The 21,574-nt window shown below is 48.0% G+C and overlaps 1 protein-coding gene and 2 non-coding genes across 6 annotated transcripts in view; 1 reads left to right on the top strand and 2 right to left on the bottom strand.

Moving 5' to 3' along the window:
• MPZL1 (myelin protein zero-like 1) overlaps positions 1–16,776 on the bottom strand; it is a 44,132-nt gene extending 27,356 nt beyond the window's left edge. For all 4 annotated transcript variants that reach the window (XR_001412625.1, XM_014947335.1, XM_014947338.1 and 1 more), the window contains exon 1: positions 16,657–16,776. Coding sequence is in view for 3 of the 4 variants with exons in the window: in XM_014947335.1 (XP_014802821.1) it covers positions 16,657–16,774 (118 nt within the window). In the remaining variant the exon portion in view is untranslated. The remainder of the gene's footprint in view (positions 1–16,656) is intronic.
• Positions 16,777–20,621: 3,845 nt separating this feature from the next.
• TRNAP-AGG lies at positions 20,622–20,693 on the top strand. Its single transcript has one exon. It is a non-coding gene; the product is annotated as a tRNA-Pro (tRNA).
• A 450-nt stretch (positions 20,694–21,143) lies between these two features.
• Positions 21,144–21,215, bottom strand: TRNAP-CGG. The gene has a single exon. It is a non-coding gene; the product is annotated as a tRNA-Pro (tRNA).
• Positions 21,216–21,574: the final 359 nt, after the last annotated feature.

The following is a 21,574-nucleotide window of genomic DNA, read 5'->3' as shown; positions in this document are numbered from 1 at the left end:
GAAAAAAAAAAAAAAAAAAGGTATCTTTCAAGCAAGAATTATTTTTATTCTACATTTTTGTATACAGAAATAGGGCCCCCACTCTACTAGGCAAAGGTTTGGTTTGGTAGCATGTCACAAGGAAATCCTTGCACTGAAGGCTTACACTAATTAACACACAGCTCATTAAAATTTATTTGTAGACCATAGTCTCCACTGAGATCTTGGATCCAATGAAAGAGTTCTGTTCATTAAGGCTATGAACACACCAAAATAAACCTGATTCCCCTGGATCCAACTCTGCTTGACCGCTAGGAGTCCTAACAAACTAAGAACGCAAACAACTAACGCTGTAATCACAGGCATCTTATTTCCACAAGCAAACACAGTCTGAACGGAAACTCTTATCAGATCACACTGGATGCTTACAGCTTCCCAGTTCCCATCCTACATTGGGAAAAGCATTACATGCCCTTCCTCTTGAAATGGCTAGTCACTGGATTATTAATTAACACAAGCAACTTACTTTGTTTATCTTAAAGATACCTGGTAACAGAGTCATTTATACAATTTGTAAATAAAGTCTCTTATGGATGAAAGATCAGGAAACAAAAAGTCTGATGAAAGAAAGATGAAAAGATTCGGACGTGCTGTTACAGGTAACAGGTTGATGACAGTCATAGATCAGGACAATGGAAAGAAATGCATTAATCAGAATCTGAGCAGTTCACATTTCAAGGTCTTGATGAAATGACAGAAAAGTCAGTGTATTGATATGTTCACTATGGTTTCCCCAGCAGTCCAAAAGTTTAATCAGAAAAGAGGATGTGGGATTTTCTAATGACTAGGATTCATACATCACAAAAACAATACACACTTGTGAAACAGTGCTTTCATTAAGAAATACTCTTACTTAACGTCAAACATATTGTGAAACATCGTCTCCTGTTGACATCCCTCTCAACTACAATTGCATGACATTTAGTTCTTTCTCCCACAAAGCAGTTTCTCATACAATCAGCATGAAACAACTACAGCATGAAACAACTACAGCAAGACCCCTACAAAATCTTTCAGAAAACCAGCACTAAGTTATAGTCCCCTACTGCAATTATAGGCACCTACGTCCCCACGGGCCATCATTTCTTCACTGCAGATAAGACACCTGGTGGAGAAATCCCAGCTTTCATGTCTTAATAGACAGGAGTAGACATGCCCAAATTGTGCCTCTGAAACTCCACAAGATCTGTTAAAGCAGCCAGATGCTGGATCAGATTTCCACACAAAGAATTCATTAACATCACTTAGCCTTAACATGGAAGTGAAATCCATGCCAGCCATTCCACCCAGGAGCAAACCATGCTGTATTTCATAAGGACAACACACAAGTACTAAGGAGCCACACACACCAGCGTAACAAAAAAATAGACTGACCATCTCTACATCAGAAATCCATTATGGTGCTATCCGGTCTGAAGTATATATATTTCTACGTATATGTTCTTGCATGTCATTGTGGAGAAATCTCTGTTCCAGTGCCTGGAGCACCTTCTCCCCTCCTCCTTTTCTCACCTTGAGGTTTGAAGAGTTACTCTTCACTCACTGTGTGGGTGCTTTTGTGGTGCTTCGTCTTTCTTAAACATTATCACAGAGGTGCCACCAGCTCAGCTGAGGGGCTCAGTCATGCCCTGGGGCAGATCCAGTAGAGCTAGCTGGAACTGGCTGTGTCAGGCATAAGGCAGCCCCAACTTCCCCTCACAGTGACTGTCCCTGCAGCCCCACCACCACCAAAATCCTGACATCTACACCCCATACATTCATATATGACACAAAGCAACATCATCTACAAAAATGATGACTAGACAAAGTCACACCAACTAATCTTGACATCTAAGTTTAAAAGCAACTAAAACTAAATTCTGCTGCCTCAAAGGAGAGAAGAGTTTAGTTTCACTCCCAAATGCTAATCACCAGAACATCTTTTGGCTGCTGTCACAAGAGCTCCCCAGGTTGCCAATCTCATCAAGCAATTCGGGCTGCTGAAGGAAAGAGAGCTTCCTGTCTTCAGTAACACAGCCGGTCCTGCAGCACCCTACCAGCTCTATGCAACAGAAAGGAAAGCTGCTGACATCTAGCCCATGAACACCTACCACCTCCTGCTGCCTTGCTGCTGGGAACGTTCATCCCCCAAGCAGAGACAAGCTCAGAAGAGCATCTGCTAACACAACACTCAGTTTCTCTTGGCCTCTTTGCACATTCAGCTAAGCTCTGCCTGACTCAACAATGAGGGGAAAAAATAGCAATTTGTCACCCCAAGTGAAAGGAAAACAGTCTCATCAAGAAGACTGAAGAAGGCTGTGGCAAATTTGTTCAAAGCAGCCAGTAACATCCATGTATCTTAGCCCTGCATATATCCATGCACCTTGTTTGACAGGACTTAAAGACAAGTCTTCAGAGTGACTAAGCTTTGGTACCACCTTCTGGTCCCACACTTATAAAGTCAGTTTTTCAGGTGGTCTCCTCCACATGATTCACAGTTGCTCATTGTTCTACCAAGGGACAGCAGAAGAACCTATGCTGAGATTTACTTCCAAAGCCCATGCTTTTAACCAGAAATGAGGAACAAGCATGAGAAACAACAAAGAACTTCTGAGCTCCCTTGCCAGCCAGGCCACAGATTTCTTGTTTGACCCCGAGGAAATAATTTCACTGGTGTATCACTCTTTCAACATGGAAAGCATAAAATGGAGATGCTCGTAAAAGTGCCAAGATCCATGAACAAGTAAGCAATTTAGGTGAACTGTTTCATGCTCCAATTAGAATCAGTCATAAGTCAAGTTTGGGCAAATGCTTATTTAGTCTCGAGGCAAATAACATCTAGCCCTGTTCTAGTAACTTTTCCTTGGAGATCACAAAGCAATACTTTCCTGCCTGTGATGGAGTCTGCGACACCAACCAGAAGCCCAGCTACTTTCCAAACCAGACATCATATTTTTCAGTTCAACAGCCCTTAAGTGGTTTTCCTTCCATTACCAAGTAAGTTTACCAGTCTTCAAATTCAAGTAAACAGTTCTTGTTGACAAAGTCAAAACCAAAACAGTGAAAAATCCAATGGGGCAAGTTAAGTAAACCCATTCAAAGTGCAAAGGGTAACTGGAACAGCTGATGGCAGCTGTTCTACCTCTAATCTTGCAATACTAACATAGTCACTAACAAACACAGAGTATTACTCCTTGGGCAGAGGGAAAGACTCCAGGAAATGGGAATTAAGATTAAAGAAGGGGTATACAAAATAAGAACACAAAGAGTACATCTTAGAAGAGTCTCCTTGAAATACACCAAGTTTTTCCCACAAAAAAAAAAAAGGATATCATTAAGCTTGCTTAACTAGAGAACTAAGAGAAGCTGGGGTACACATGCTCAACAGGTGGCAGAGTAAGTGAAGAAAGTATCCCACCATCACAAATATTTCCTAAAATTATTATAGCAATCCACTAAAACTGTCACAGTGTCTGCTAAAGAAATGACAGTATGAAGGACCAGAAGTTGTAGACAAAAAAGAACCCAAACAAACAACAGAAAAAAACCCAAGGTTGTGGACAGTAGAGATGGACATGTCACTGGCTGGAACAAAAGCTTTCCTCTAGGTCAGCACTGGATAACAGTACTATTTGAAGTAAAACAGTGTTAAAAATCCCAGTCACGTTTCCAGCCGCTGAAGGTGTGCAGCATCTTTTGACAAAATCTAGCATTAGCAGTGTGGAAACTACTAATTTCCAAAACAAACTTGGCAGCAAAATTTAGGATGTGGATATGCAAATTTCATGAGGAGATACAGTGCAAAAGGCTACATATCAAACAGACATAAGAATCTGCCATTTTTTTCCCCTTTTACAGTAATCAATCCACAAAGTTGCAACCAACTCAGTGACAACAAATCAATACGCACTGAGAAATATTTGCAGAAGACACACTTTGAACCATCCGAGGTATTACCCGTGTTTCAGTACCAGTCACTCCCACCTGTCATCATTCCCAACCCAGCATCATGTCCATAGAATAACAGAATGCTTTGGGTTGGAAAGAACCTTAAAGATCATCGAGTTCCAACCCCCCTGCCATGGGCAGGGACACCTCCCACTAGACCAGGTTGCTCAAAGCCCCATCCAGCCTGGCCTTAAACACTTCCAGGGATGGGACATCCACAGCTTCCCTGGGCAACCTGTTCCAGTGTCTCACCACCCTCACAGTAAATAATTTCTTCCTAATATCTAATCTAAATCTCCCCTCTTCCAATTTAAAACCATTACCCCTTGTCCTGTCACTACACTTCCTGACAGAGTCCCTCTCCAGCTCTCCTGTAGGCTCCCTTCAGATATTGAAGGGCCACTATAAGGTCTCCCCAGAGCCTTCTCTTGTCCATCTCTTGTCAAGTAATGGTATTTCCACCATCCTGAAAGGTGAACACAGGGTTTTTTTCTGCAGATGGAGAGACCCAATTAAAAGCTGTTAAAAAAAATCCCATCACTTAACACAGCAAGGAGACAGAGACAGCTGAAATTAGGTCATCCAAATGATTACCCTCCTCAGCTAACAGGGTAGTCAGTCACACGGCCAATCTGTTCTGGTGTGACTAGAGACTTACTTTCAGCGGTTCAAGCAAATTGTCATGGAATTGTCGGAGTTGGAAGGGACCACCAGAGATCATCTAGACCAACTCCCCTGCTAAAGCAGGATTGCCCAGAGCACATTAAATCTGAGGACCAGATTCCTTACTGCTCCACCGACTGCTGAATGCCTGCAGCCAGCTCTGGCACCTCACTCACAGCAATCTCACACTTACTTGCTAACTTACTTGCTGAGCAAACTCATAACTAGCTATAACCTGCATTAGCACAACCACAAAACGAAAAGAAAAACCCCCAGCTAGGTATTTCAAAGCATTGTTTCACAAGAATTTGTTAGTGATGGTGCCAATTTAAATAGCTCCCATGCCCACTTATAACATAACGAATCTGACCAGGAACTAATCCATGTTCAAACCAGCCCTTTTTCCGTTGTTTTCTTTTAAAACAGACCAACACCCTAACCCAGTCCACTGTACACCATATTTGTACAACAACGTTAGGAAGCACTGAGCAGAGCTGCTTCAGCTGGCTCTTCCCAGGAATGCTTGCTTCTCTTTTGCAAAGTGTTTATGGCTTCCCTTGTAGCATACTCTACATCACTTCCCCAGTTTACACATGAGGTCATTTCTAGAGCCATCCCTTTGATTAGAGAAGCACCTTCATCCACATCTGTGCTGACTTTGTGTAGCAGCAGGGTATGCAGCATCTCCAAGCAGCCATCATCTCAACACCTTCCACTCTGAAAGAGTCAAGCAATCCTGTAAGAACTCACTCAGAAAATGTCAAGACATAGTAACCAGTCAGATTTTTAAAATCCTGCTGCACACATGGCTTTGTAGAATTTATTACCAAGAGGGAGCCTTGCTCACCATCTTTCTCTTGCACACAATACAAAAACAAGTTACAGAAAAGCGTACCAGATGGCTAGCAGCCAACTGCAGATAAACACCTCCAGCGCCAGCCATTTTGCCTACCTGGAGTTCACCTGCCCTGATTTACCTCCACATCATGAAGTGAAAGTACTTGGGAAAGTGCCACCACCCACACAACTGCTGCCCTGCCCCGAGTTTAATCCTCTCTTCAGGACCAGAACCTCAGTCTGCTTTTAAGCATTGAAGGTAGAGTGTAACCGAAGTTTCAGCACAAGCTCCCTCAATACCCCTTAACATCATGTGGGTAAAGCATCAGCAAACGTACTGCAAAGCATCTTTTTCTGCGGGGTCGGAGGTAAGACAGTTCATGAGAACAAACAGCCTTCCTGTTTTCCTTGTGCACTTTAAGACAAAATCTAGGAGCAGGACCAACTGGAAAGCACCAACTTAGTAGCCAAATAAAAATGCAGGAGCTGAAAGGCCCAGTAGCACAAGGGTTGTGGGCTAACCCTGGTGGGCAGCTCAACCGCAACCCGGCTGCTCGCCCACTCCTCACCGCAGGATCGGGGAGAGAATCAGAATGCTAAAAGTGAGAAAACTCATGGGTTGAGACAAAGACAGTTTAGTAGGTAAAGGAAAAGTTTCCATTCACTGCTTCCCATCAGCCGGCAGGCGTTCAGCCATCTCCAGGAAAACAGGGCTCCATCAGGTGTAACAGGGACTTGGGAAGACAAACATCATAACTCTGAACAGCCCCCCTTCCTCCTTCTTCCCCTCCAGCTCTTATTGCTGAGCACAACCTCCTGTGGTCTGGGATATCCCTCTGGTCAGCTGGAGTCAACTGTCCCAGCTGTACCCCCTCCCAGGTCCTTGTGCACCCCCAGCCTCATCGCTGGCAGGGAGAAGTGAGCAGCAGAAAAGGACTTGGCGCCGTGTAAACCGACATAAAACTCTGGTGTGTTACCAAGGCTGTTTTCATCATAAATCCAAAACACAGCACCATACAAGCTACATCAGAGAAAATTAACCCTATCCCAGCCAAAAAGAGTACCAGTACGTTTACTAGATATTTATATCTTCAAATAAAAAAACCAACAACAACATCTTATTCAGCACAAGTCACAGAATGGTCCTGCCACTTTAAAGATAAAAGAGATGGGGAAAAAAATAACAATCAGCGGAACTAGAGGAAATGACTGAAGGGTCATGTCTTAGCTACAAACAGTACTGATGTTAACCCTGCCTCAAGACACATACCCATAGCATCTGTGCTATGTGTACAGCTTACTGCTAAACTCCAGTCTGAGTAAACACTTGCTCTTCTAAGTAACTGCTGTTTTGAGATAACAGCAAATCACTGGAGTTCTCCAAGCCTCTTCGTCACCAGCAAAGCCAGCTGTCCGCTCCTGCCAGAGCTTCCTCTTACACAAGACCTTGGCATTGAGCTAATCACTGCGTGTGGGGTCACACTAACCCAGATCAGCAAAGTAATAAAGATAAACAAACCACACACATAAAAAGACACAAACCATAAGGATGTAAACGTTTTCATACCCAAACTTTCTGGCTTTCTGATATATTCCTAGGATACCCCGAGTTAGCATTCACTAGTATAAAAATTTAAAAAAAAAAAAAAATTTTTTTTGCATAAAGGACTGTTTACTTTGTTAATTTATCAGTTAATTACACGTAGGTGCTAGAAAGAGTTGTGTATGCCATACATGATCAAACCACATTATGCCATATCACACTTAGAGAACTCCCGCTATGGGTGCTAATAATAAGCTTTAGATAGATGACTTCATGATGACCTATATAGCACCTCTCTAGCAAAGCAGTAATTCTTTAGAAACTATTCAGATTAAAATCTTTCAAGTCAAACAGTACAAGATGTCTGCCTTGTAAAACTAGGTTTCATTTCTTTGGTCTTCCATCTAGACTGATGGTACCCTGTACGGTACACAAAACATTCACCACAGAGATACGGTTTAGGGATGGTCTTTGTCAGTATTAAGCTGATGGTTGGACGAGATGATCTGAAAGGGCCCCTTCCAACCTAGGCAATTCCATGATTCTACTGTTATCAGTCAGGATAAGATAAGCCCACAGACAGACAGTGGAATTCCTGCTTAACACAAGTGGAATTCAGGTAACAAGCAAGCCCATCATTATTTACACAGAGGCAGAGGACTGCTGGGTGGCTGGGGTCACGAATAACCGAGCCGCCATTTTACAAGGTGGAACAAAACCACAGTTTATGACCAAAATACTAAGCTACAGTCTTTTCAACAAACTCAAGAACTTCTTGCTGCTGCAAGTAAGGTGACCTGAGCATCAGTCCCACCCTCAGCTCAACCAGCAGAGAGAAGAGTTTATCCACCTTCTCCCTTTGCAGAACCCACCCAGCGCTGCAGGCAAGGAAGTCTTCCTACCTGTAGCATCAGTGGGCTCAGCTTAAAAGAACTAATGGCTTCTGATGGGCTGAAATAGCAATTCTGACTAAACCTGGCACAAACATGGAGTGAGCACTGCAACCCTCACTTGCACTATTATACTTATGAAACATTTCAAGCAGCAACTGAAACGTCCAGGTGAGCTCAAAACAGTAACAGGCACTTGAGTTATTTAACCTTCCAATACTCCTCTGCTTGCTACCGACCTGTGCACAGATACAGATGTATGTGAGTGTGTATAAAAGGGACAGTAGAAGAAGGAAAAATCCAAAAAGATCAGGCTTTGTTGGCATCAATAATAGCAGAAATATCAGTAATATTCTTTCTAGACATTCTTTAAGAAGCAATCAGGCACCACCCTCATGTTAAACAGACACACAATATCACTTTAAGTGATACTTACATGGCTTACAAATTCAGGACTGCAAAATAATGCATTTTCTCGGTACTCTTGATTAGTAGTTCAAGGCTCGCTCACCCACCCATACAAGAGATTATACCTAGATTAAGTACTTATGCCACAAATGTCCACAAGATAACAAACATTACATTTTATAATGATCCTTCATTCTTACAAGTAAATGAAGCAATCGGGTTTTCAGATGTCTAAGCATAAATAAAGAAGATGAACTTCTAATGCACTGTCTTGGGTCTGGCAGGGATAGGGTTAATTCTCCTTTAATCCTTTTTGGCACCCAACGTGGGGCACTCGGAGGGTTGAGATAAGGACAGATCTGACCAGAGCGGGTTAAAAGGAATTTGTTATCTGTATTTATTGTATTAGTTGCTGGGCACAATGTTGCTTCGTTTGTTTTCATGGCTGTGTTATGTAAACTCTTACATGCTCTATGTACTCCCCATGATGCTGTTTATCCCTTCTGGGAAAGGGATCAGGATTATAACTTTGCTGTCCTGTGTGATATCAACTTATGATATGATAGCATCACTGTTCAGATGGTTATGTTGGGGCGTTTATTTGGCACTGTTTTCCTGCCCATATCTCGGGGAATTTATTAATAAACACACTGAGTCTATGGGGGAAGCAGGGGTGGACACTTTCCCCAGCTCTTTCACCTCCCTTTTCTCTTTCGTGCTGGCTAAGCCAGTTTTTGAGAATTTTGAATACTCTTGGGACGTGCAAACCAGCTTAGTCCTATTGCTAGGTCTCCTGAATGTGTTTCAGTTCTTGTTTAGGATTAAGCAACTATTTAAGACTACCACCCAGAGATCTGCCCCAAGGCTGGAAGGTCATGGGTGGCATGGCATGTGGGAGAACATGGGCAGGTATCTACAGAGTTTTTCACCTCCAATGATCTGGGATTTCACCACCGAACAATTACAGGACCCTGACAAAGTGATAGAATATTTCAAAGGAAAATGCTTGTGGCTATTCCAGGCTATTCACTGCATTGTGCTGGGCCTTGGCCAGTATCTACCAAGCATTGCTCAACGTTGCACAGCATCCTCAGGGGGAAGAGATGGAAACCAGGCCGACAGGCAGTTTGGCTACTACCACTCCTGCAACAGACACTGTGGCTACTCCAACCTCTGTGACAGACACTGCGGCTACTCCAACTCCGGTGACAGGCACTGTAACTGAACCAGAAAACCAACCTGTGCTTGTATCAGTTGCCCCTATCCAGAAGAAGAGATACACCAAGAAATCAGTTCGCTTCGTGAAAGATGACGATGATCCAGGGTCATCACGAGAACTAGAGGAAGAGGCAGAACCAGAGATAATCACTCGATCCCTGTCCCTGACCGAGCTGCATGACATATGAAAAGATTTCAGCCAACTTCCAGGCGAGCACATTGTCACCTGGCTATTCCGGTGCTGGGATAACGGAGCCAGTAGCTTGGAATTGGAGGGTAGGGAAGCCAGGCAGCTGGGATCTCTGTCTAGAGAGGAGGGCATTGACAAGGCAATTGAGAAGAAGACACAGGTCCTCAGCCTCTGGAGGTAGCTCCTGTCAGGCATGAGGGAAAGGTACCCTTTCATTGAAGATGTTGCATGTCATCTGAGCAAGTGGACTACCATGGAAAGAGGTATCCAGTACCTGAGAGAATTAGCTGTGCGGGAGATGATTTATTTTGACCTGGACAATGCACAGTCACCCACAAATCCTGATGAGGTCCAGTGCACAAGGTCCATGTGGCAGAAGTTTGTACGGAGCACCCCATCATTGTATGCCAACTCACTGGCAGTGATGGAATGGAGAGGCGAAGAGGGACCAACAGTGGATAAGGTGGCTGCCCAACTCTGGCAATATGAAGAAAATCTTTCTTCTCGCCTCATCTCAGCTGTGGAGAAACTGTGCCAGAAGGTCCAGCAACTTGAAGAGAATATGTCCTCCCCACCTGGTGAGGTGGATACTGGTACGAGCCAGTATCTCAGCTGTTAGGAGCAGACACTTCTCCACTCAAGATAGAGAATACAAGGGGTACACACCACGAAACACCCTGTGGTTCTGCCTGCATGACCACGGAGAGGACATGAGGAAGTGGGATGGACGGGCATGGGTACAGGAATTGCAAGGAAGAACAACCACAAAAGGGGATCCCTCCAGGAAAAGTGCCGCCCCAGTTTCCAATATGCAGTTTCCCAGACAGTATAGAAGGCCTGAGCCTACTTCTGATCCGCTTGAAGGAACCTCCAAATCATTTCTGCAAGAAGCGAGTAATGGATATTAAGACCAGTATTAGAGGGGCCCTGCCTCCAGCCAGGTGGGGGAAAGGGACAATTGGGTTTATTGGACAGTGTGGATTCAATGGCCTGGCACGTCAGAGCCACAGGAGTATTGAGCTTTAGTGGACACGGGTGCACAGTGTACCATAATACCATCAAGCTATAGAGGGACAGAACCCATTTGTATTTCTGAAGTGACAGGGGGATCCCAAGAGTTGACTGTACTGGAAGCTGAAGTGAGCCTAACTGGGAATGAGTGGCAAAAGCATCCCATTGTGACTGGCCCAAATGCTCCATGCATCCTTGGTATAGATTATCTCAGGAGAGGACCCAAAAGGGTACCAGTGGGCTTTTGGCACAGCTGGCTTGGAGGCGGAAGAAGTTAAATGGTTGTCTACCTTGCCTGGTCTCTCAGAGGACCCTTCTGTTGTAGGGTTGTTGAAGGTCGAAGAACAACAGGTGCCGATCGCTACCACAACGGTTCATCGGCGGCAATGTCGAACCAACCGAGATTCTCTGATCCCCATCCATGAGCTGATTCATCAACTAGAGATTCAAGGAGTGATCAGCAAGACTCACTCACCCTTTAACAGTCTCATATGGCCGGTGCAGAAATCTAATGGAGAGTGGAGGCTAACTGTGGACTATCATGGCCTCAATGAAGTCACACCACCACTGAGTGCTGCCTTGCCAGACATGTTAGAACTTCAATATGAACTGGAGTCCAAGGCAGCCAAGTGGTACACCACAATTGATATCGCCAATGCATTCTTCTCAATCCCTCCAGTAACAGAGTCCAGAGTGCAGTTCGCTTTCACTGGGAGAGGTGCCCAGTACACCTGGAATCAATTGCCCCAAAGGGTGGAAACACAGCCCCACCATTTGCCATGGACTGATCCAGACTGCACTGGAAAAGGGTGAAGCTCCAGAACATCTGCAGTACATTGACAATATCATATGGGGCAACACAGCAGAAGATGTTTTTGAGAAAGGGGCATAAAATAATTCAAATCCTTCTGAAAGCTGGTTTTGCCATATGACAAAGTAAAGTCAAGGGACCTGCACAGGAGATCCGGTTTTTAGGAGTAAAATGGCAAGATGGATGCCATCAGATCCCAATGGACGTGATCAATAAAATAGCAGCTATGTCTCCATCGACTAGTGAAAAGGAAGCACAAGCTTTCCTAGGCATTGTGGGTTTTTGGAGGATGCATATCCCAGATTGCAGTCTGATTGTGAGTCCTCTGTATCAAGTAATCCAGAAGAAGAACAATTTTAAATGGGGTCCTGAGCAACGACAAGCTTTTGAACAAATTAAACAGGAAATAGTCCATGCAGTAGCTCTGGGGTCAGCATGGGCAGGACAAGATGTTAAAAACATGCTCTACACCGCAGCCGGAGAGAACGGCCCTACCTGGAGCCTCTGGCAGAAAGCCCCAGGGGAGACACACAATCGACCCCTAGGGTTTTGGAGGATCCGAAGCCCACTATACTCCGACAGAAAAGGAGATACTGGCAGCATATAAAGGGGTTTGAGCCGCTTCGGAAGTGGTTGGTACAGAAGCACAGCTCCTCTTGGCACCTCGGCTGCCAATGCTGGGCTGGATGTTCAAAGAAAGGGTCCCTGCTACACATCATGCAATGGGTGCTACATGGAGTAAGTGGATTGCACTGATCACGCAGTGAACTCGAATGGGGAACCCCTGTTGCCCAGGAATTCTAGAGGTGATTATGGACTGGCCAGAAGGCAAGAATTTTGGAATGTCACCAGAGGAGGAGGTGAGGCGTGCAGAAGAGGCTCCACCATATAATGAACTACCAGAAAATGAGAAGAGATATGCCCTGTTCATATATGCCCTGATACACAGTTAGCAAAGGCTACCTGGTTAGTTAACACCAGGGGATCTACCAACCAAGCTGGCCCTGCCCAGTCCAAACCCCCATGTACTGAGGAGGGAGATAGAGTCCCCATAGTGCACGTGAAGAATACATTAGGGAAGACAGTCTGGGTCAGTCCTGCCTCAGGCAAAGGCAAACCCATCCATGGGATAGCCTTTGCTCAAGGACCCAGATGCAATTGGTGGGTGATGCGGAAGGATGGGGAAGTGCAGTGTGTACCATACAGGAACCTGATTTTGGGCAAGACTAGCCAATGAATGAAACTGTATGATGTTAATTGCTAAATGACCCTGTCACTGTACATCTCATTTTGGTAACTGCTATTGGTCGTACTATAGTAAGAATCACCCAAACTAATGACAAATGGACTCTGATGAAAACCGAGTAAAGTGCAGCAGTGAAGGGATCAGAACTGACCTCAGCAGATGGCACCCAGCAACTTCATTGAGATCAACATCTCCAACCCATGGACCATGGACATGAGCTGCACCAGATACATCAGCCACAAGCCCCCAGAAATACAGCATGCGACAGTCCAGCCCCACGCACACCATCTTGCATGTCCCGAGAGACTGTTCTAACAGATGGAGCTCAAAGTCATGGGTTAAATGAACTCAACGGACATTTTAGAGTGATGGGTCATAGGACATTATTCCTGTACAGAGACATATATATATGTCAGGGGAAACTGATAGTATTTAACTGGAAACTGTAGGATCTGGGCATGGTGTGAAATGGTACGGAACAAGGGGTGGATGATGTCCTGGGTCTGGCAGGGATAGGGTTAATTCTCCCCAGGACGTAGCAGGGACACAGGTATTCCATGCTGTTCTGTTAAATTGCCTTTGTTTCAACCCAGGAGTTTTGCCTTTTTCTTCCGATTTTCCCCTCACGGCTGTGGCGGTGGTGGGGGCTCCGGTCTGCACGAGCGGCTGCCACGTGGTCCTTTGTTGCCGTTATCTGTACCCAGCTGTGAAGCAACTGTTACCTGCTTGGCTTGGCAAAGTAGACTGTGATGTTAAACCAAGCCTGTACAACACAGCACACACACACACACCCCCCAAGTAATATGTGTCTCGCTGCAGGTTATTGACCACAGGAAACAGGTCTGCCATCAAGCCTATGAAGAGGCAGAAGAAGAGCCACAAACCACGGCAACTAAGCGATGCAGCACGTTACCCAGCCTCACATCACATCCAAGCAATTGAGCAGCAACAGCCCTCCAAAAATGCCACTTCTGCTCTTGCCCTTTTGCTTGGCAGTTTTTGATTTCTAAACCTCTCACTAGATGAAAATTCAGCATGAGGAAAGGGGAACAGAAAGCAGGTCCCAGAAAAAAAACAGGAACAAGACAGACAGAGTATTTATTACACAGGCAAGAGTATAAAAGGTGAGCCAAAAAGGTGGAGTATTTACTACACAGGACTCCTTACACCCCAAACTCTAGAGAAGGTCATCTTTTCCCTACCAGTTACCAAGCTACTTTGCATATGCAAAAAAGGTGAAAAGCCTGCACACTGGTCACTTATTCCTGTCCAAAGATGTAAACCTTTGTCCTGGTTTGAGAGAGAACAAAACCAATTTTCTTTTCAGTATTTTTTACTTTTCAGTTAAGTCTTTTCAAACTGCCTGAACTCTGAAATTAACAGCATATTCTTCAGACAGTCTCTGGTACCAGCAGTTATAAGGCCTGACGTTTATAATTAATACAAAGGAATGGTGTGCAGAGAGGCTCTTGCTTATAATTATTGCTCTAACAGCCAAGGTCAGCTAATTTTATTTGCCCCACTGGAGAGTCAGAAACGGAAAAGCGTAGAGGGGTCCCATGTGCAGGGAGGAGCGGACAGGACAGGCGACCCAAAACTGGCCAACAGGGTATTCCATCCCATCTGCTCAGTATAAAGCTGAGGGATCAAAGGGGTCAGCTCTTTTTCTTCAATGGCCAATGTCTGAGGAGGACTCTGTCTATTCATCTGCCTTTGATCCCAATCTGTGCATTCCTGAATTCAGCTCCTGTCCATTGCCATGTTCAGTCTAGGACTTTCCCAGTACCTGCCAGTGACACAATCATCATCCTGAGAGCTCAATATTGGATTAGTATGTATTTCATTACTTTCTTATTAAGGTTTTAGGTTTTTTCAACTTCCAAGTCTCTCTCTTCCCCTTATTCTCTCTCCCTTCCCCTTCTCCAGTGAAGGGAGAGGGGTTAATAGAGAACATCTGTTGCTCATTTAGTGGCCAGCCCAGCCTAAACCTTGACAACCTTGCGCCAGCTCCACACATGGACAAAAAAAAAAGTGCCTTTTCAAAGCAGACAGGGGGATTAAGGATGTGCAGTATAAGCACAGAGAGAAACGGCCAACATGGGAGTAACTTCTGATTTGGGGTAAGAAAAATATCCACAGTTGTAGGGATGGGAACAGAAACATAGTCCAACACAGGTAAAATAGTGATTTTAACATCCATTTATTCACTTTTTAGGGAGTCTCCACCCTAGGGAGGGTCTCTTCCAAAAGAATATCTTGTAGCTTTGCTTGGGTTTAAGATACTATATATGGTTACATACCTCAGACTTTGTAGAATGATCTACGACACCTAGCTACCCATAGCATTACTGTAGTTGTACCTTTTGTTGTGGTCAGGGGAAATATGCACCCTTTCTTCTCCTGTCTCCATACTTATTTTCAAAGAACCTAGTTTTACTGTAAACTATGCATATGTCATATCTACCTACTTAATTCTAAATATTAAGGCTGTCTCTGCAGATATACAGCAAGCCTGAGTGATCTCTACTTATGTTTACTGCAAAATGCAGTAATCTTAAACAAATCCAAACAACAGTACTATTTGGAAATAAGAAGTTTTAAGTTTCCTAGTGCTCAGCACAGTTCCTTACCAAACCTCCTTCCAGATGGATGTAATAATTTTACAATTTTCCAGACAGATAACCCGAGAAGTCATCAGGCTTCTTTAATGATTCCTATTAACTTACTTTGTAAAGTTTTATCTACTAAGCAAGTATTGGTAACCAAAAATACTTTCAGGTGACATACCATCGTTGTTCACCCCTAGTACCTACACACACTGAGCTACCTTGGGAAACGTGTACAATCTTTTCACTTCAGAATCGGATGTTAAACACAGAAGTCTTTGCCCTGTAAGAATCTAAGCCACAACCAAGTCAAGCATCATCCTTGCCGTTTCTACTGCTCCACAGCTTTCTACTTATCCTTCATCTACACGAGTCATAAGCACTTCATTTTGGCTGATGTAATTACCCCTCCGCCCAAATATTTCACCACTGACCAAATCAAAGGTGCTTTCTAAGTCATTTTACCGCAACCCCAGCGTCCCCATCTGCCGGTCACCTCCACGCCACGCTTCGCCTCTCCTCCACAAAGACGACTCGCGTCCCCCGACTTAACAACCGCCCGAGCGCCGTGGTTTGGACACCAGCAAACCGGGACGCCGAGGAAAAAACGGGCGAGCGCCGCTGCTACGGGGCCGTGGCCGCCGCCACGCATCACGCCTACGGCACCACCGGGCCCCGGCCACGCCGGCACCGCGACGCGGCCCGCGGGGAAGGCGCACCTCCCCTCCCACCCGTGTCCCGCGTGGGCCGGGCCCGCCACCGGAGCTGCGGGAGGGGAAGGAGCAGGCTCCCGCGGCTACGCGGGAAACGCACCCGCGACGCCGGCCCCAGCCCCGCCGACTGAGGCGGAGGGGGCCGGTTTTGAACCGAGGGGGCAACGAACAGCAAAGCCGTAAGCTGCCCGCCAAATCGCCCCCCCCCCCGTTCCGGTAACCCGGCGACCACGATCAGCACCGGCGTTTAAAGGGACGAACCGTCTGGCTCCCCAGCAGCCCTCAGCCCCCCGAGCGGGGCAAGGCAGAGGCCAGGGAAGGGCCCCCGAAGGCCCGGCGGCGCCTCCACCTGCTGGGCCGGGCCCCTTCTCCCGACGGCGGGCAGTCCCCGCCGGGCCGGGCCGGGCCGGGCCCGACCCAGGCCGCCGCCCGCCGCGCCTCAGGTCGGCTCAGACAGCTCCCCCCGGCTGGGGCAGCTCCGCTCAGGCTACGAGCACAGCCCCCCGGTGGAAGAGGCGGCCGGCCGGCCAGCCCACGCTCGCTCGCTCACTCACCGGCGGTCAGCGCGGTGGCGGCCAGCAGCCACGCCGAGCAGGGGATCCCCACCACCGGGCGCCCCGCGGTGCCTCCGGCCGTTGCCATCTTCCTGCCGCCACCTCCCCTCGCCCCCATTGTCCGCCCCCGGCCGCGGGCCCGCCCCCCGGCGCCCCGCAGCCCCCTTCCCTCGCCGGGATAGGGCCCCGCCGCTGTCACTCGCACACACCTCCTGCGTCCCCCCTCGCCCCCGCCTCCGCCCTACCCCGCTCCTCTCCGAGGATTGGCCAAGAGAACGATCCGTCAAGCCCGGACGCCCTATCCGAGCAGGGAACGTACTGGCCCGCCCCCCGAGCCGGGCACGTAGCTAGTTTACCCCCCCACCCTAGGGCAGACGTGCTGCTGTGGGGGCGGTGGCGTTCGATGAAGGCTGCGGGACCCGCGCACAGAAGCGCGGCGGCATCCCCAGCCGTGGCGGGGGGGATGGCCTAGAAGCGCCGAGTCTCACCGCTGACAAATGCCTCGGCCCCCGTGGGGGACAGGAGGAGCCCGTACCGCGCCCGCAGGCTGGGCTGCTCGCCCCCCGGCCGCCCTCCGCAGGGAGGCGGAAAGGGCGCCCGCGGCAGTCGAGTGCCCGCGGCCTCAGGCTCTGGTGCCGCCCGCGTTAACCACCTGCGTGGGAAGCTTACCCGAGTGCCCGCGGAGGCAGGGTAGGCGCCTGCCTGTTGTGCACCAGAGAATATTGACCGCGACCGACAGTCACGCAAAGGGAGCTGTGCGTTGGTCGGTCAGGGTCTGCAGAGGGGCTGCGGGGTCGCCGCAAGCGGCCTGTGAGGCACGGGTGAGGATGGGTGCTCCCCGACCCCACCGAGATCCTTCTGGTTCTCCCCCATTTCCTCGGAGAGCCTGTTCTGGCCTGTGCTGCCAAGGAACGCAGGCTCCCTCAGAAGCTTCCCCTCTCTTTTGGGAAGCCCCTTGCGTACGTTTCTCCTTTAGCTAAGCTGTGTATCTTAAAGGAAGCTGCCCAAGCTTAGTCATATCACAAGGCTATTGCTCACTCCAGCCAGAGGCCTGCAGTGGGCTCCGTTTGCTCCTGCCCAGTCATCCCTGGATGCCCGTCCTCTCCCAGCCACCCGTGCCACCACAGATTCTCTGCCGTTCTCTGGCCACCTGATCACACCTGCAGATGAAAGAGGCCCCAGGAAAGCCCTGCCATGATCTGCCACGGTGAGAAGGGCCATGACAAAGCAAGCCCCTGCAAAAACAGATTTTTTTTTTATTTTTTTTTTCCCAGCTATGATGCAGACACCAGGTTCACAGCTCTGTTGGGATTTAAAATGTAACCAGGTACGCAGTCATGGCTCACACCCTGGGGGGAGGCTCTGGAGCAGGTTCCTCAGCTGTGTGTGGCTGCTGGTCACAGGTACAGCCCAACGAGTGTCCCATTCACTGTGTAGTGGTTCAATACAGGGAAAAGCTGGTCTACTTCCTGTAGACTGTTTTTTTTCCAGATAGTAATGATCGAATTATTGTCGCCTGCTATTTCCAGAAGAGGAAGCGGGGTGCTGCAGCAAACCTAATTTGCCCTGAGAAACATATATTTTGTAGGTTGTGACATGTTACTATTAAGGTTATGACAAAAAGAACATTTCTCAGCATAAGCTGTTAAATTCCGAGCCTACAAGCTGTACTACACAATTCCTTGACTCATCTCAGCACACAACTCCCTGATAAACTAACCCAATTGAAGCTGTAGTTGCTGCTGTCCTTTTTCCCTCTAGCCACACAACACTACTCTCTGCCTACTGATAATACTGGTATTTACCAAATTTCTTAGTAATTCAGCTCATTTAGCTGGCAACAAACTCTTTTTTTTTCTTTTCTGTCTGCATATGGAGAGGTGAGGAATCGCTTTTCTTCACACTGAACCCCGTTCCCTGTAAGGTCAGACAGTGACAGAGCAAGGCTGCCCAGCCCAGACAGTGGGGCAGAAGAGACCACAGCAGCCTCCCAGCCAGCTGTCATCAAGTTGCCTGACTGGTTTCTGAGCTTTGCGGTAAAATCAGCAGTCCATATGGGAAGGAAAAAGGCTTTTGTGGCTTTTTTGTTTCCACTTATCACTAAAGGAAGACCTAAAAAAGTGTGTGTCACTGGGGAGGAGGTTAAATACTTTTTTTCATGGTTGCTGTTTATGTTAGAAATTCAGACCTTTGTTACCCTACTAGTTTGGAGAGCTCTGAAATGGCTTGCCAGAGAGAGCAAGCAGGATTATGAAGGCAGATAAAATAAGGGTAACAGCTTCTAAAAGGAGAAGTAAATATACTCAGGCTGATTTTACATTTTTAATGGTTTTGATTGTTTTCTATTTAGCCTGCATCTCTGTACCTCCTGGAGGGATTGTGCAGTAGACACTGTTTAGTGTGCAGAGATTTTGCATTCCTGCAAAAAGTACCCCACCCAACACACTCATTTTGTGTGAGTAAGAGAAGAACGTGAGAGAGAAAGAAAAAACAGGCTCTATTGGTAAAATAAAGTATTGGGTGTCTATCACAGCATTACTTTTTCCTCTGCAAGTTGGAGAAATTATGACTGGCAGATACATTTATGTTTACTCTGGTTAAATAGAAATGCAGTTTTTTCAAAACTCAGAGCTGCCAGCAGCACAGTAATTGCATACGGTACTTGAAGAGGTTGATAATTATTTTTCTGTAATCCGATTAAGAAGAATGTCTTGGATCACCCACTATGCAAAGATAAGTGTTCTGAGGAACCCTTACAATGGAAAAAGATGCTAATGATGAGCTACTCTAGTGCTGAACTGATGCTAAGGAAGGAACAGCCTGAGCCACAAGTATTCTGATAATCTTGATATATAAAAAAGCCCATAAATTAAAGCAATTATTCTTCATGTCTCTCCCTCCTACCTTCCCTCTAGTTTCTTGGAATAAAGGCAAAGTTAGTTTAGCGACTCTTACTTTATGGAGCCAAGAGTCAAGATAGCACTGACCTCCTGACTGACCAGCACCAGTGTTTGTTGTAAGAGGGCTCTGGTATTTAAACAGGTGTGTATAAAATCGTCACTTGTAAAGTAGGAAAGTAATGTCACCACTGCTTGGCTGTAGTACAGTTTTCAATTATGGAAATGAACCACGAACTTCCCTTTTTTTGGTTGGGGTTTGTGGTTTACCTGCTGCGGTTAATGGCTGGACACAGATTAAGCAGATTTTGCACACAAGGGTAGACAGGGTTGCAATGCGATTGGAAGAAACCCAGAGAGCGACATCACGCATATATTAGTAATGAAGTAATATGTGGTACTGCAAAAAAAAAAAAAAAAAAAAAAGGACATATTGCTGTGGCGGGAACGGTCCAACAACCGGCACTGCTCCTGGCATCCTGGATATCGAAGGGAACAAGAGGAAGAGAAAAAAAAAAAAAAAAAAAAAAAAAGAGGACAGGCTGCACATCTGAGATCAGTTTGAGCTGTCCCAACAAGGCCACTGCAGAAGAACTGTCCCTGTAAGCCCTGACCACTTCTTGAGGGGCTTCTGGCCCACTTACCCCTCACCGGCACCCCCAGGCACTGCCCGGGGTAAAACACGGGGGGGGCGGTCTCTCAGGCTGGGGCAGGGGGAAAACTTTGGCCTCCGTTGCTGCGAGGAGCCAGGTGAGAGGCTGGCAGCAGCCGGCAAAGGCTCGGCTTGTCGCGGAGCCCGTCTACCGCCTCTCCTTTATGTAACGCTGTTTCCCTGGGACCTTCTCCCCCGTCTCCGTCGGGAGCTCGCAGGCAAGGCGGGGACAGAAGGGCGCCTTCAGGGCTGGCGAGCGCTGCCCGCGCCTACCTGCCGCCCGCTTCTGCACCCCGACCCCGGCGGGCGCCGCCAACGGCCGGTAACGACCGGTAACGGTCGCCGGCCAGGCTCACCCCCTTCAACAGCAGCTTTCTAGCCTTCCTGTTGAAGGACGGAAAACCTGTTCGCATGGCGGCTCGTTGGTCTAGGGGTATGATTCTCGCTTAGGGTGCGAGAGGTCCCGGGTTCAAATCCCGGACGAGCCCAGCTTTTGACATTTTCTTCCCCCTCCCCCCGCTTTTTCCACCATTCTTGCCCCGCTCCCGCGGGGATGCGGGGCCCTGCGCCGCGCTCCTTGGGCAGGCAGCGCCGCCGGTCACACACAGCGAAGGGGCGCAGATGGGCCTTACAACGAGGGCCGCGTTCCCATTTTAATGCAAGGAATAAGCGTTTAGTAACTCACGGGGAAGAAGGGGTCATCTCTCAGGTCTTTCGCCCCGCACAGGGCGCCTCCTTCCCCCTCCTCCAGGGCCCACTTCGCCCCTACCTCCGCCACCGCGGCCGCGCCGCCGGAGCAGTGCGGCCCCCGCCGCTCCTCCCGGCCCCGCGTGGGATCCTTCCCGTAGCCCACTCACCCGCTGACGGGCGGGCCCGAGGAAACAAAAACGCCGCCGAGGGGTGCAAAACAGGAGGTGGTCGTGCTCCCCCCTCCCGGCGGGCTCGTCCGGGATTTGAACCCGGGACCTCTCGCACCCGAAGCGAGAATCATCCCCCTAGACCAACGAGCCGCTCTCTCTTGCTCTCCTCCCAGTTCTGTATTTCACTCACTTCCCGCCTCCTCCCGCCCAGCACCGCCCACTCCTCCCCCGCCCAGCTGCGGGTCTGCCCTTCTAATTCCCAATGGTTCTGCCCGCCGCTTCGGGAGACACCATTCCTGTCCCTCGCAGCGGAGGCTGCTGCGATTTCCCCGTGCCCTCCCTCTCCCTTTCCGCCAGGGTAACCCGTGGCATCGCCCTTCCCCGACCCTACGGCTCCGCTTGGTAGAAACGATTCCGAGTCGCCGGGGAGGTGGAGGGGGGGAAGGACGGGGGGACAGCGACCCCCGCGCAGATACCGCGACTGCGCTCTCCCGAGGGGGCAGGAACGC

This window comes from Calidris pugnax, unplaced genomic scaffold (genome assembly GCF_001431845.1).
Source record: "Calidris pugnax isolate Ruff unplaced genomic scaffold, ASM143184v1 scaffold95, whole genome shotgun sequence".
Classification (NCBI taxonomy): Eukaryota; Metazoa; Chordata; class Aves; order Charadriiformes; family Scolopacidae; genus Calidris; species Calidris pugnax.
This window is presented reverse-complemented; position numbering and strand designations above follow the sequence as displayed.